Genomic DNA, 16297 nt, shown 5'->3' with positions numbered 1-16297 from the left:
AAGTTCAAGAGTTAAAAAAGAGAGGCCGGTGAGGGAACGACTGTTTATCACTGCTATATTTTACGTAAACTAGTTGCGCAGTCCTTCCACCACAGTCCATGTAACTTTAAACTGATGTAAATGTATGACATGTTGTTCTTTGGTGGACATGGCGGCTTAGTGGTTAGCACGCTTGTTTGATTCCCGCCTTCACCCTGTGTGCGCGGAGCTTGCATGTTCTATCCGTGCTTGGCGGTTTCCTTCAGGTACTCCGGTTTCCTCCCCCATTCCAAAGATAGGCTGATTGGCATTTCCAAATTGTCCGTAGTGTGTGAACGTGTGTGCGATTACGCCCTGTGATGGATCCAGGGTGTCTCCCACATGTGCCCCAAGTTTCCTGGGATACTCCAGGCTCCCCATGACCCTGTGTAGGATAAGCGGTATGGAAAATGGATGGATGGATAGTTGTGTTGGCAAATTCCTGTGGTATAACAGGAATAAAACATTTCAGGAAGTGCTGTTCTTGGAAAATAATCAACTTCAAGTTGAGAACAGTAACACTCGTTGGCTATTTTCTTATAACAGCAAGCTCCCAGTTGTGTTTAAGGGTGTCCGTGTCTGTGATTCACTAACTACTGCGCTACTATTGACACCAATATATTTTGCTCATACTGGAAAATCCCATTTATCATAAATATAGACCCACTGCATCACATTTCACACCTCAATGTCTACATGACCTCCCGACTACTGGTTCATATTTTCCTTAACCGAGCGAGGCTTAACCAAGTGTAGCACTGAAGTGTCATTTCTGCATTATCTCCACCTCCATGTGTTGTCGTTACTCCAGAACCAGCAGTTGCTCGGTTTGATATAAAGCTCTGGCTGCATCACCACCTATTTTCTCAGTGGGAAAATACGCTCTCCTCTCCCCATCACCTCTGATCTCTTTATCCAGCTCTGCTTTTCAACACCTCCTTCTGATCCCTAAATACCCCACTATACACAAACACCTTCTTTGATGCTTTATGATCGTCATAAAACAGTTCCATGTTAATCTCCACCTTAGCGTGGATAAATAAAGCTGTCAGCACTGTAACAAAACCACTTAGAAGTCTGTATACAATGTGACATTATTCACTTTCAGCTTTTTTCTTCATTCCTGTTTCAGTGGTCTAATGCAGCAGATTCTCGACACGTCACATCCGTAACACAAACATGCCCTTGGTTTCCCTTGAAATCTGTTTTCTTTAAATGCAAAAAAAGGGGTTTTCAAGAATGAATGAATGAATGAATGAAGCTTATATTATTATATCAATTTATGACATTGTAATACATTTTTTTTATCAAATATAATAAGAATAGAAATATAAGTCATATAATGAGAATTATAAATCTTAATTTCATTAGAAAATCAATTTTCTTGTAAACACCACTTTGTGAAAGAAAAGTGGAGTTATATTTATGCAAATTAATAATTAGTCTGGGGGAAAATACTTTAAAATCTATTTCATACCCATTTATTTTTTTCAGCAATGGGCCTCATTTATCAAGCTGGATATTAACGGATTTATGTGTACGTCTTTCATATGAGTTTTTACACATGAAATATGGTATGCATGAAAATCCTGTGAATTCAGAAAACATTCGTGTCCATCTCATGCCCAAGCGTGTGTAAATTTACACTTAAGAAGACTAACTAACGTAAACCTCGACTTGCTCGACTCCAAATCATATAATGTGCATGGATTGCTGCCAGCTCTGATGGCTTCCTGTGATATAGTTCCTGTTTTCAAAACATTTGTCGCCTGTGTCTTATTTAAAAGTTCCATCCATCCATCCATCTTCTATACCGCTTTAACCTTTTCAGGGTCACGGGGAAACCTGGAGCCTATCCCAGGAAGCATCGGGCAAAGGGGGGGTACACCCTGGACAGGGTGCCAATTCATCGCAGGGCACAATATTTAAAAGTTATCATTAGTAATTATCGGCCACTAACATCATAAATGCGTCCAACCAGAAATAGCACCTCCACAGGGAAAATGCATCAGCCTTCGTAAACCTTCATAAAGTCTGAACTGAAAGAGAGAATCCAAGACGGTTACTTAACTGACTTGTGCACGCACACACAAAACCGTACACCTAACTGAGAAATACGAAGAGGGTGAACCAAGAAAACTTTACTGAAACACTTGATCTTTCAAAACAGTTCATAATACAAACCTTAAAGCCAAGACAAAGCAAGAAATACTGAACGCAACCCGAACATAACGTTCAAAATGAAATCATTTCAGAAGAATGCACATGCAAAACGAGTCCAAAAACCACACCCCCACTTTAGATGTTCAAATCCCGCCTCTTCCCTGTGTACGTGGAGTTTGCGTGTTCTCCCCGTGCTTTGGAGGGTTTCCTCCGGGTACTCTGGTTTCCTCCCCCAGTACAAAGACATGCTTTATTGGCTGATTGGCATTTCCAAATTGTCTGTGGTCTTTAAGTGTGTGTGAGATTGCGCACCCCATCCATGGTGTCCCCTGCCTTGTGCCCCGAGTTCTCTGGGATAGGCTCCAGGCTCCCCACGACCCTGTGTACGATAAACAATACAGAAATGGATGGATGGATGGATGAACTACATTTATAACATTTACATTTATGGCATTTTAGCAGATGCCCTTATCCAGCACGATTTACATTTATCTCATTTATACAACTGAGTGTTAAGGGCCTTTCCCAAGGGCCCAACATTGATGGGGCTTGAACTCCTGACCTTCTGATCAGTAACCCAGAGCCTTTAACTACTGAGCCACCACTGCCCAAACTACTACTACAACTACTAAATAAACTATCTTCATCTGTCATGTCAACTCCGCTACACTGATAAACTGCTATACAGTATACTGTATATGTAATGTCTTACTTTAAATATTATTTGCCTAGTATGTACAAGGTCACATGATCAGATATGAGCTTGTGTAGGCGGTGAGACACTTTACAAAGTTGTTATGAGGTCAAGTGTCACATCCATAATGCTGAAATTGCAGTTTATTGCAGTGTTAATGAGATTCAGTTGTTTTCTTTGGAAAGCAGGTGCTGTTCTAACTGATGATATTTGTGTGTGTGTGTGTGTGTGTGTGTGTGTGTGTGTTTTAGCTGGCTGGGTTCATCTACGCCTGTTACGTGGTGAAACTCATTTCAGAAGAGGAAGACAGCTGTAAGTATGAGTTCGAAGCTCTTATATGGTTTTGCATATCTTTTGTTTGAGCGTGTTTTTTTTTTTACATTTATTTATAACCTGGGATAATGAGATTCTATAGATACAGTATTAGTCGGTGTATTGAGTTGCTTTTGAAGCGAATCCCCTGTGTTGTAGCCAGACAACGCCTCTCCCAGCATGCATCACAGATAAAAGAACAGGAGTCTTCTGTTTAGAAGTGTATAATTACATGTTGCACTGAAGCATCGGCGTAGACATTTCTCTTAGTGCCCGTTCTTTAGCCTCGTTTCAATGACCCGGCATGCATTTGGATTTAGACATCGGCCGGTTTAAAAGATTGCTTTTATCGATTGCATACTCCCAACTCGTGGGCGCTTGCTTTAAAGGGCGTGCGCGGGAAACAATCCCATTTGTTATATTCAGACGCTGTGCTGCACTCGCAGTGCGTTTAAGAGACATGAGTTATTCTCTTTACCCGTCCCATCTCACTTCAGACGAGTGAGCGCGATAATTCGGCCTGAGGTTTGTTTGGTGTTCCCCTGATTTATAATTAATGTTTATGGCTTTGAGACATGGCTTTGTAACTGGAAAGTCGTGTTGGAAAGGTGGCTAGCAACGCAAGCATGTCAGATCAATAATTCTCAAGTCCAACTCCTGGTGTTGTCTGGACTTGTCTCTCACTCATCACCAAGCAACACATTACACAGAGAGAGAGAGAGAGAGAGAGAGAGAAAGTGAGAAAGAGAGAGAGAGATGGATAGGCTCCATTTAGCAACCTGACTAGCCTCTTTGTGCCATCTCCATTCATTTTCCCTCCATTGCTTTGTTTCATAATCAGAACCATTAAGCGCATGTGCAATTAGGCACATCCGTATTTAGAGTGCTACTCTTTCACTACACACTCCTGTAGCCGTATCCATTGTGCCAGGATAAAAATAGACAGTGTGTATCCAGATTTTGAATGCATCATGGTTTTGATGCTAGCGATTTTTTTCCAAACAAACATACGATTATCATAGAAGCATAAAATGGTCTTGGATCATTTAGCTTCTTTAAAGCATTTATTTATAAAGGATCTGGCAATTGAACAAGACTATTCAAGTGTTCATTTAGTAAAATGTTTAGTAATAGGCTTAATAATCTTATATGTTCGATCCTAATTGTAACCTGCCGTGAAAGGAAGAACACAAGCATGAAAACATGCTACGTGCTTCTATATATAGCTAGGTATATCTAGCTATATACGAAAATATTTCCATAACGCCGATATCAGAAAATCACAGCGCTTTTTTTATTAAAACGCAATACTGTACCTCAGAGGAAATTCAGTTTGTCAAAAGAATATAATTTTGTCATATGAACTTCTGTGTTGTTCATATTGCGGCAAGTTCATTTACCCTGAGTTGTAAATAAAATCTTTCCCTCTTGTACAAACAGACTGTAATTCAATCAGCACACATTACCCTCGCTGCTGAATAATGGCGGGAATGTCTTCATCAGCGACGACGAGAGATTCTGGGGAAATGTCCGTAATTGAAAATCTCTCCTCCCAATCACTGCGAGTTTGTGTAGCGCGAGCACGGTGAGTGCTGTGCGGTGATTATATCCGTCGAGGGCATATCGGGAGGTTTGATTTCCTCCTCTAGGGATTGTTGGGGCTCTTTGTACCTCGACCCTTTCTCTCCGAAATAATATTGTTCTTGAATCTCGGCATCCTCCTGTGAATGCAAAAGATATCGATGGCTAATCAGGCAGCCATACTGGCCGTTAGTCCTCTAATTAATATAGCAAAAAGGGCACCTTTGCAGAGGTAATGAACATCTTAAAGCAATCAGCATGCTCTCCACGTAATTACGACAACCACCAAGAGTAATGTGCCCGAGGTCCAATTAAGGAAAAGATTGCAAAATAATTAAAATATTTCAGCCTCCGAAAGATGTGGAAGAGAGCAAAAGAGGCAGAAGATAAGCAGGAAATGGCTCTCAGCTCGTTCACAGTGCGGAACAATCCCTGCATCCGGAACAAGAGAATTAGGCCGCATGCCTCCGTCGGGAATACGCAATCAGCTTTTTTGGTATCATCGAGCTAGCATTCAACTAATGATTAGCATTGCGCTGTGCACAGTTTACAAATCCAGCACAGGGTGAGACAAAACAACAAGGCTCTTAAATCCTGTGGGGAAGCAATGGGCGCTTCAATTTCCATCTAATTTCCCAAACCCTGCCTCCAAACCCATGATCCACCACTTTAGTTCAGTCAATAGATCGGCCAGCCAAGAGGTGTTTAGCCATTTAGCAGTGTCACAAAAATGAAAAGAGGTGTTGTAAGAGCATATTAGTTCTGTATTTAGCCTTGCAGACATACTGTAATACATGATAAGAACATACAAAAGAGGCTTTAGTCTATGCTCATTCCCACACTTCATTTCAGCTTCAATTGAATTGAACATTGTCATGTTATTCAGTTCAGTCTGCTTTTCTTCAGGCTCATTAAATGTATTAGTGCTGATTTAAATTGGTTGGATAATGCAGCCGTCGACGAGCTGGATGTCCAACTTACGTAGTTAGGTGCTCTCTGGTAGCGTTTTTCCAATCATTGCTGTTCAATGAACCAGCAAACCTTTTTAAAGAGCCAACCCATGTTGCCACCAAATCAGTACATGAGTTTTCATAGTATAGTATGTATAGAGAGAGAGAGAGATAGATAGATGGATAGATAGAGAGAGAGAGAGATACATATACACACACACACACATACATTATATGTGTATATATATATATATATATATATATATATATATATACACATATAATGTATGTGTGTGTGTGTGTATATATATGTATATGTGTGTGTGTGTGTATATATATATATATATATATATATATATATATATATATATATATATATATATATATATAATATGTACTTCTGGCTTTAGGTGCAAATTTTTTCCATCCAAAGTCACCATGGATCATGATGTATGTGTGATGTGTTTCTATCATGTAACTCTCTTGGGATTAGCCTTGTAGATCCTATTCAGTTTGTCGTAATTGCTTCCAAAAAGGTTCAATCAATTAATTAGCAGTTCATTCATTAATTCATCTTCAATAAGCGCTTTATCCTGGTCAGGATTACGGTGGCTCTCGATGGGATGCTAGTTCATTGCAGGGAACCGTGCACACACATATTTGCACAAGCATTCACACCTATGGGGAACTTAGAATACCCAGTTCACCCACTGCTATGTTTTTGGGAGGTGGGAGAAAACCGAAGAACCATGCTGGCACAAGAAGAACCTGCAGAATTCCTCTCAGGATCGTACCAGAGACCCTGGAACTATGAGGCATCAACTTCCCTTTTCGCTTTTTTAATGATGGTCATGGAAATATCTGGAGTTTCTGGAGGCAAACTGGTGCTGCCCCCAAGCCCTTGGTGATGAAATCACCAGTTCTTGGTTGCAAACCTGGAGCATTTTAGTGCAGCAACTGAACAAATATGCCACAGCAAGAACTATTTTGTGCTGGAAGAGTGTGGAATGATCCCAGGCCTCAACACACTCTTAGAAAAAGCGTTCCTTAAAAATTCCTTGTATAGTTAAATTCTTTGCGTCCCAATGGGATTTTACTTGGAAACTTCTCTGATGGGGAAAAGGTTGGACATACGCGCTACGTTTCCATCCAAGTTGCAAATCTAACTTAGGCGAAAAATTGGAATATCGCATAAAACATTCGCAAATAAAGCACAGATACCATCCCGTGTGTACAAGCGAACAAAATCGTCAGTTCCAGGGAAACTGGCGCAACGTTTCAATGCAAATGGAAGTTGTTGCAACCGGTGAAGCCACTGTGGCTCTTTTTCCCAATATAATAAATCCATCATATGTTTCTGCGTAAGGCTCTTCCAGTTATTAGTACAAGGTTTCTAATATCCTTTAAGGATCATCTCTGCTCGCACTTCTTGGAAAATCTGTGCATTTCGTTGATGTTTTCCATCATGAATTTTTTTAAACTTATCTTTGAAAATGTACAGAATACAATTGTTGTCAATCCAACCAAATCTCTCGCTCATTTCTCACCATTTTTACTTTTCTGGGCCATTTATCCAATAACATTATTTGTTGAATCAAAGTCACATGAACTTTTTTTTATGTGCATCGAGAAATTTATTCGTTAAATGTGTTTCCGTCGTAGTTTATACGCATGTCTTCTTATCGAATAAAAAATCGCTCTGCCTCAATTGAGCGCATAACCTTTTTCGCATCTGGTGTTTCCATCCAGCTATGTTTTACGCAATATCTTAAAATGTGCATAAAAATATACGTGGATGGAAACATGGCTAATGTAGTATCTTCTTCCAGATAGTCAAAGGCAAAAGAACCGTTAAGGGTTTTAAATGTTACCTCTCTTTTCGGTTTCCTCCCCAGTCCAAAGACGTGTTTTTTTTGTTTGTTTTTTTTACCTTTCTATATTTTTTTCTGAATATCTCTTTTGGTGAACCCATAAGTGTTCCATGTAAAACCTTAAAACAGTTCAGAAAAAGTACCTTGTAGAAGGTTAAAGGACGTAACCATGCAAAGGACCCTTGAGGAAACCTTTTGAAGAGTGCATTGTTTCTGTGAGGAAAAAAATGCACCATTATAGTTGGATCTTTACAGCTCCTGTTGCTAACACGGATCAGACCATTAGGTCTAATTTCATAATGAGACTAATATGATGTGGATTATGGGCTTTGTGGGTGTGTGCCTTCCCAAAATCAGCCATCAGAACACTAATCATCCTAAAACTGTGCTTCTTCTTCTGTTAATGATGCTCAGGAGATCAGCTCAGCTAATTGTGCATCTTATCTCCTGTGTTCCGTTGGAAAGCCACCCTTGCGAGATACACAATGGATCTTTATCACTCTTTACTACTGTGTCTTTGTGGCAAAAGCTGCAACAGCTGGCCAGCTGATGCTGGCGGTCCATGGCTGATCCTGTCAGTCTGTGCTATTTTAGGCCATCTACTATTCCAGAGGAGCTACCACAGATATCACACCCTCACAGGCCTGCACAGGCTTCAGACACTGACCGGGATTATTACACACATGGATACACACAAACACACAAACACACACCATAACTCACTGACTCACTCAGGCACACACTCACACAGAGCCATAGTGATAAAGGATGAAATTAAATAAAGAGTAAAACACGATGGCTTGTGCTGTTATAGGTAAATATTCAACGGACAGGTGCTGTGATGTGGCCCATTGTGAACCGGAGTTAATTTTACCACCCCAAAGTATATTGTTTTCCTATAATTGCACATCCTGAAGTGTATTATTCCTCTTATACTAGAGCAAATTACCAACATCCATCCATCCATTTTTATACCGCTTATCCTATACAGGGTCGCAAAAGAGCCTGGAGCCTATCCCAGGGAGCTCGGGTGTGGGGTGGGGGACACCCTGGATGGGGTGCCAATGCATCGCAGGGCACAGTCTCACTCATTCTGAAATGCCAGTCAGCCTATAATGCAGGTCTTTGGACTGGAGGAGGAAACCAGAGTACCTGGAGGAAACCCCCGAAGCACAGGGAGAACATGCAAACTCCGCGCACATAGGGAGGAGTTGGTATTCGAACCCCAACCCTGGAGGTGCGAGGCAAGCGTGCTAACCACTAAGCCACTGTGCCCCCCCACCAAATTGCCAGCAATTACATATTTTTATATATAAAAGAATGACACGTCATACTTTTTATCCATTTACAGTCACATTTAACGCTAAAATTATCTTCTGTAATAGCTTACTTTAATAGCTATAAACACTTGTTCCCTCACCAGCCTCTCTATTTTAATAAATGAGTAAGACAAAAAAAAAGGGCTGACACTGGAGACTCCTTCCATAAATCTGTATAATATATATATTATATATAATATATATAATACAGTAAGCTTCACCATCTCAACAATCTATTCTATCAGTAGACTTCGATTATGTAGAGTGCCCAGCATATAGTAAGTCCCTGTGAATGAGCCGTTGCTATAGAAACGATAATACATTTGAGTCAGCTGGTATTACTGAGAATTAATCAACACCTTCTGACAAGTCAGACTGGAGAATTCAACAGCACTCTGGTATAATCACCTTTATTATTAATAACCTCTTCTCTTTCTTTCTGGTATATATTTTCCAGTCGACTTTATAGGTGGCTTCGACTCCTACGGGTACCAAGGACCACAGAAGACATCTCATTTGCAACTACAACCAATGTATATGTAAGTAATGAAAATGCAAATTAGCAGCTATGAGTCCTGAGATGTCCCTGTGTTGCTACTCTTCACTTTTATTATCCGTTGGTGGGGAAATAATAATGCCTGCAAAGCCTCCTGGTTTCTCCTTTTTTCCAACGGTGTAAAAATCCACCTATTGAGAGCTCACTTTCATGGGGATTCTCTCACCAGGTTCTCGTACTTTTACTCAGAAATGTATGTTTGTATGAAAAAGTTGGACTGGTATGCCATTATTTATCATATATCGCGCCTCAGACTGGTCATATTGACTCATGTCTGGACATCACAGTGGACAGACGATGAGAGAAACCTGCAGGAGTTCACTGTATGATCAATAAGAAATAATATCGCTGTTGGCCCGGCTCAGATAATAGTCTGGGTCAACATGAAGGGAGCTGGGATTGTTTGCTCAGTCTCTGTTGACAGCTTAAAAGTTTATGAGGATGTGGCTGGATGCACTGAGGTGCTTTTGGTTAGCCCTGGGAGATTTGAAGGGATTCGGTTTATTGACACAGATACTACAAAGATAATTTTATATACATTGAGGATAAGTCTCAGTACTTAGTGAGCTGTCTACATCTCAGGCGTAACCAGGAACTTAAGGATTAAAATCACCATATGATCTGTACAATTAATCTGATGCATGAAGTGTAATCAACCAATCTTGCCATAGTAATAACTTCAATAGGTGTTGGAAATAAAATACCTTCATGAAATGGCGCATTAACTTATAAAACCAGATCTTCCTTTCTCTTTTCTCATCCTGCAGCAAAAAACATCCAGTATTTCATCAGCTGCCAGTTCAATATCACTAGCACGGTAATAGCTTTCCAACAGAAATGGGAAAATGCATTATTCCAGTTGGTTAATCCTGTATGTAAGAGATGGTTGCCAATAAAATCTGATTTATTTTAAAAACAACTGACATAATCCTTTCATGTCCGGAGCAGTTAGGAATCATAAAGATGGCTTTCTTAAATGTTCTTGAACATCGTTATAGTCATTATAAAGACCATCGTTATAGTACAATTACTGTGCAAAACATATTATTAGGCATGCATATAATCAACTGCACTGTGTGTATTATGTTAATCACTCACAAATGAGCATTTGGAAAGGTCAGAAAGGGGTTCAAACTCAAAATGCCAACCCCTAGCTACGCCTCTGGTCTATATACAGAGTTTTTTTGTGATAGTTGCGGCCAAAAATATTTGATTTTGCTGCAGATTTTTCGCAGTGATGTTTGTTGGTAAATGAGACCTTTTTAGCTGTACTCATGTTCGACGCACCTGAATCGAAGAGCGCTTTGGCGCTTCGAATGTGACGTCTGATGACGTCACATGACAGGTCTTGGCCCAAATCTACAGAACAATTGCAAGCGGTGTTTGCTTGATTATGCGTTCATTTCTGCGATTGCAAAATTGCTAAACCCTGGAGGGACTGTATGTACTGTAGAAGAAAACAAGGCTGTCTTAGTTCTTAAATATACTGTATGAATGCGTTAAACCCCACCATCATTAAAATGGTTATATTCCTTATAGAGTTTGTAAAGTTATTAGCCTATTGACTGATCACTTGAGTTGTATACGTTCAATCCAAACTGCAGTCATTCACAGACAAGTTGGTTGATAGTTAAGTAAAGCAAAAAAGCTTGTTTGCAGAAAGCAGGAAGTTTGCACAAACATCAAACCTGAATATTTCAGACATGATTTGATTTCTGTAATTAGTACTAATCAAAGAATGACAATCGAACCCCTTTGCATTGTGTGAATTTGGCATAACGGTGAACATACAATTAAACGATTTGGCTTCAAATCTACACTGACGGTCAATAATCAAATCTATACATCAGTACTGACTGGCACTTCTTGGGAGGGAATTGATTTTGTTCCACAGAGCCGAAGGATGAAAAACTTTGCCTTCGTTATAAAAATGACCTATGCCCTTTGGCATTTCCACATCACAGCTAAAACTCCTAGCACACTTCTTTCCAACATCAGCCTACACATTGTGCCTGGGGAAAACAAGTTCCAGAATTTATCTAGTATTTCCGATTATAAGATTACAGTAAAGCAAATATAAGATGGTTAAGACTATTTCGAGAATTTTTACTCGTTTCAAGTTTGCAATTTTAATCATTTATTTCTAGAAATAAGCCAAATGATCTGACAATTCTGATAAAGGAAATCATGTCACACTGAAAAGCAAAACCATCACAGGGGATTGCTTATTAAAAATGACTCATTGAATTTGTGTAATAAATAAAGAAAGAAAGAAAGAAAAATACGTGATCCACCTTTTGAAAGCAATGCATGCTACTGCACTGCATTTCACTGTGCAAATCCATTTCAATTACACTGGTGTAAAACCTGAAACACAATACATAAACAGTACTTCTTCATATATCTGTTACTCCCAGTTCCTTTTTCAATCATTTGCGGGGTTTTCGTTGGTAAGGCTTTTGAAGCAAAGCACCATCGAATTTAAAAGAAAAAAAAAATTCATCCTGTAGTGAAGCTAAATATCACAATGCACGTTGTGTATTGTGAAGACATCAGGTATCATGATATGAAATTGTCCAACCCTAATATAGACATATTGTATACCCAGAGATCTGGTTGATCAAATAAGACAAAGTTATAGACTGAATGAATTAGCATACGACGGTTTGGTTTGGTTTCACCCAAAGTCACCTCTCTGAAAGAACCCTGTAACTGGCACAGTCCCTCTGGTATGGAAACACATGGCAGGTGTTCACAACATGCTTGGCGTGTGAATGACTTTGACAGCAGTCGACCATTCTCGGGGCAGGCCGCTCCCTCGGCTTAGCTTGACCCGCTTGGCATTGAGCCATGCTAGGAACTCGGTGCAGGATGGGATGGCACATATGGTTGTGGAGAGAGGGGGGCTGCCATGACTCACCATCAGGCACTGTAAGGGTCGAAGAGCTACTCCCAGTTGAACCGCCTCTCATTATGAACTGCGTGTGAGGTAACGAGAGCAAGGTGAAGAGCGCACGTGGAACTCGCTGTGTCAGTTTTCCCACAGGCACAATGTGTAGGCTGATGAGGAGAGAAGCATGCTGGGGGTAAATAGTTAGGTGTGGGCAATGCCCTTTTTCAGTTTTTTGTTTCTTCAGTCTGTGAATGAAGAAACTCAATTCTCTCCGCAAGAAGTAACAGTCATCTAAATCATTGTATGTTTGGTTGTTATGAATAATTCTTACAATGTGAAGCACTTTAATTGTCATCATTTCTTAAGTACTATCGCTTCAACTCTAAAGTCTTTCGGCTTGAAGTTTACACTCATAGCTCTAAGCTTTAATTACTTCTTAGCTACCTTACCCTGGGTTTAAACTGTATGATTTTCGGCGTGATTACGCTATCGCAGACAAATATCGCACATCATAAATTGGCTTGGGATTAAGCGAAACTGACGGGACAGCTATACATTATATACAAATACATTAATGTCAATAGCAACACTTAAACAGAACATGCTAATCGACAGAAAATTCTCCTTATTACCTCAAACTCACTTCGAAGAATATTTGTTTACAGAAGCCCGTTTTCCGCACAATTGCGCCGATTGATGACATAAGCAGAATGGAGTCATTTTGTTTACTCGCGGGTCTATTGTTATAGTCTGACATGGAGAACGTGTTATCGCAGTGTCTGTGATTTTATTCGGATCATTGTACAATTTGACAAGAAATTTTTTTTTAAAAAAAAGGCTGATGTAATCGCACGGTGTAAAACCAGCTTTAGGACATGACGAAAGAAGCAAACATCTGTGCATGTGCTTCACTTCCAGATTCCCCAGTTGCTGCAAAAGGCAAAACTAAATAGGTTTTTGGTTCTGTAATAAATTATAACAGCTCATGCAATTCCCAGATCCATCTATCCTTGTCTGCAGAAAACATCTGCCTTAAAATTGGGATTAATGAGGATTATATCTATTCAGGATATGTAAAAAGAGGATTAATCTACAGATGAGGTGCACAACCTCACTCGCGTGAATGCTTATCTCTGCATTTGTGTGATTTTGTTATTACACATGCATTGCATCTTATTCCATAAGATTCAGTCACTCTTTTGTATTTTGGCTGACCGAATCATATTTCCCTCTGTCACGGGTCTGCCGGCTTTACAAATGTCAAATTCTACTAAATCTCCCAAAGTCTGGCTTTGAACAATATTATTTTTTTTGTGTGTGTACATAGCACATTTTACTTTGATATATATGGAGGAAACTGTCTCTAAGCATGGTGTAGTGGAAATACATGGCAGGAAATATATTTGCAGTGTAAACGTGGCAAATGGAAAAGGTCACATGTCCAGTAATTAGCCAGGAGGGAAAAGGGCAGGAAGATGAGCAAACCTGAATGTAAATGAGGCTGTAAACAAACAAAAAAAATCCCTGTGATACCTGTGGGAGACAAAACAACCTACAGTTAATGAGTCCACACAGATCATGAGGCATATTCTGGTTGAACTTTGGGTAACAATTTAAATGAATGATACTTTCTTAAGATGTTATGGGCAGAGGTTAAATTGGAATTCAGTAGGTGACGGAGCTCTGCTTATAATGTGTATTCTCAGCAACCATGTGGGAATAAGAGGTGGCCAATATGTAACGAATGAAACACTTTGGGGTGTACTGATTGTAAAAACAAGGTAATGTTCAAAACTTGTTCTTGTAACATTGAGTAAAAAAGTAGTTCTAAGAACACAGACACCCACCAATACTGATTTTTGTACTCAATATAATGACATTGATATAATATTGTTATAATTCCCAGCCATGCCATTTTTCACCATTATTTACATTTGTTCTAAGAGGTTTTTTTTTAAATTATTATTATTTTAATGTACGGTAACATTTAAGTTGTAAAGTTTTGTACAACTCATTTTGCAGTCAAATTGTAGGGAACATATTAAACATTACACAAAACACTCTCAGGAAACAAACTTCCATAATGTTCTTGTCTAACTGTTAAACATCTGAGAATACTGGGAAGCAAACCAGTATTAGAGAAATGTTTTCTTTTTATTTATTTATTTATTTATTTATTTATTTATTTATTTTAGAAAATTGCAGAAACGTTACTGAAAATGATGAAATTATTTCCTGACCTTTGATTGGGCATTGTTCTCTGGTATGCTTCACTCTGCCTGAGCATTGAATTTAATCAATGGTACAATGCAACATTTACGCAATGTTCAGAAAACATTGCTACTGCAGGTTTGCTTCTCGATTTTCAAGAATGTTGCCAATGCCAAGAATGTTTATTAAAGAAATAAATATCGAATGTATTATGCTTGATAATATTTACACTCAGTGGTTATTTGGACGATTAATGGTTTTAGCTTGCTAAAGGAGGACTACTTGGAACCTTTATGCTTTCCTTCAGAGAGAAAAAGAGCCCTTTAGGGTGTTAGATGTAATCTGTTTTTTTTCTATGAATGTACTGGTATTTGACCTCCTTACCTTGCCAGCTTGCTAACGTTCTTTGTTTTCTTTTTTCTCTCCAGGTCAAAATAACAAGGACAAACTGCCTTATGAACCAATCAAACGATGAACTGCTGTCTCAACCTTTCGTCTTTTTACGTAAATGTCTTAATATGATAGTGTCTTAAGAACCATTGGAGGAACCAAGATGTGGCACTTTAACCAGTCAACAACTGGAGAAAACTAGAGCCAAGGCACTGGATTTTCTGCCTTTCTCAGTCTGGTGCTTGGTGTCTGGCTGGTTTAAGCAGGAGTAAGAGCGCCATCCCGTGGCCAAGACGCTCTCTTCTTCCTCTGACGGCGGAAATACAGCACAGGGGTGTTTATATATATATATATATATATATATATATATATATATATATATATATATATATATATATAAAAAAAAAAAAAGAGCAGACTGCATTCATCTCTGTGGACATCAACACTAGGGATGGAACTGGAAGATCTGATGTTGAAGAGTGCTGCATTCTGATAGACTCCATTAGAAAAACTCACTTAACGAATGTTCCTTAAGCGGTCCATAAATGGCTTTAGTCATCTGATGTAGTGCTGAGTGGTTAATAGAATAAATTAAGGAGAATTATACATGCGTGTTTACATATGGTGATTCCAGGCATTGGAATACCGTTATTAGGTTGTCCTTATGTCTGATAACTGTACTCTGAACATTTTTAAAAAAAATCTCTATTATGTATGTTTTCATCTTGAAAGTGCCAAGAACAGTTCCAACAAACCGAAACTGCCCAGAGATTTTCAACAGCAGTCAAAAAAAGATAAAAATATTAATAATAATAATCCACCTATAAATTTCATCTGTTGGACGTCGTTCGCAGATCAGCTGTATTTGTTGCATGAGGTGTCATGTAGAATCGCGTATGTAATCGGTGACAGCGGGAATTAGCCGAGCCTTCGTCTAGCTGGCTCAAAAGGTTCTGTGAATATTGTGCTTTCTAAGACGGTGTTCAGTCTTGTGAAGAAGAAAACGAAGTGAAAACAAACCTCCTTCCTATTCCAAGCTTTTTTTTTTATTTATTTATTTCTAACATGTGTGCCAGTGTTCGATCTTTTTCTAGTAGACTAATAATTTGTTGTAAAGTTTACCTTTCTGTTTAACTGTATATAGACACCTGGAGGGGAGGGGAGGGGAGGGGGGGGGCTGCACTGTTTTTCAGTAGTGTGATGTGAGAGGAGTGTGTGGTAGAGTTTGTGCTGTGGCCAAATGTGCTTTTTTTGTGTAGTTGCCATTGCAGGAACCCATGAGGAGCCCTAAAAGCGTATGTGCTTTCTCTGCAGAATTGTTCCTTTGACGTCACAGAAC

General features: G+C 39.2%; 1 protein-coding gene across 1 annotated transcript in view; it reads left to right on the top strand.

Moving 5' to 3' along the window:
* nkain2 (sodium/potassium transporting ATPase interacting 2) overlaps positions 1-15260 on the top strand; it is a 200082-nt gene extending 184822 nt beyond the window's left edge. The window contains exons 5-7 of the mRNA XM_053614333.1: positions 3127-3187; positions 9366-9447; positions 14997-15260. Coding sequence (XP_053470308.1) covers positions 3127-3187; positions 9366-9447; positions 14997-15006 — 153 coding nt within the window. The 3' untranslated portion in view covers positions 15007-15260. The remainder of the gene's footprint in view (positions 1-3126; positions 3188-9365; positions 9448-14996) is intronic.
* Positions 15261-16297: the final 1037 nt, after the last annotated feature.

The sequence above is a fragment of the Ictalurus furcatus genome, chromosome 25, assembly GCF_023375685.1.
Source record: "Ictalurus furcatus strain D&B chromosome 25, Billie_1.0, whole genome shotgun sequence".
NCBI classification, from domain to species: Eukaryota; Metazoa; Chordata; class Actinopteri; order Siluriformes; family Ictaluridae; genus Ictalurus; species Ictalurus furcatus.
The sequence above is the reverse complement of the archived record's forward strand: the minus strand, read 5'-3'. Positions and strand labels throughout refer to the sequence as shown.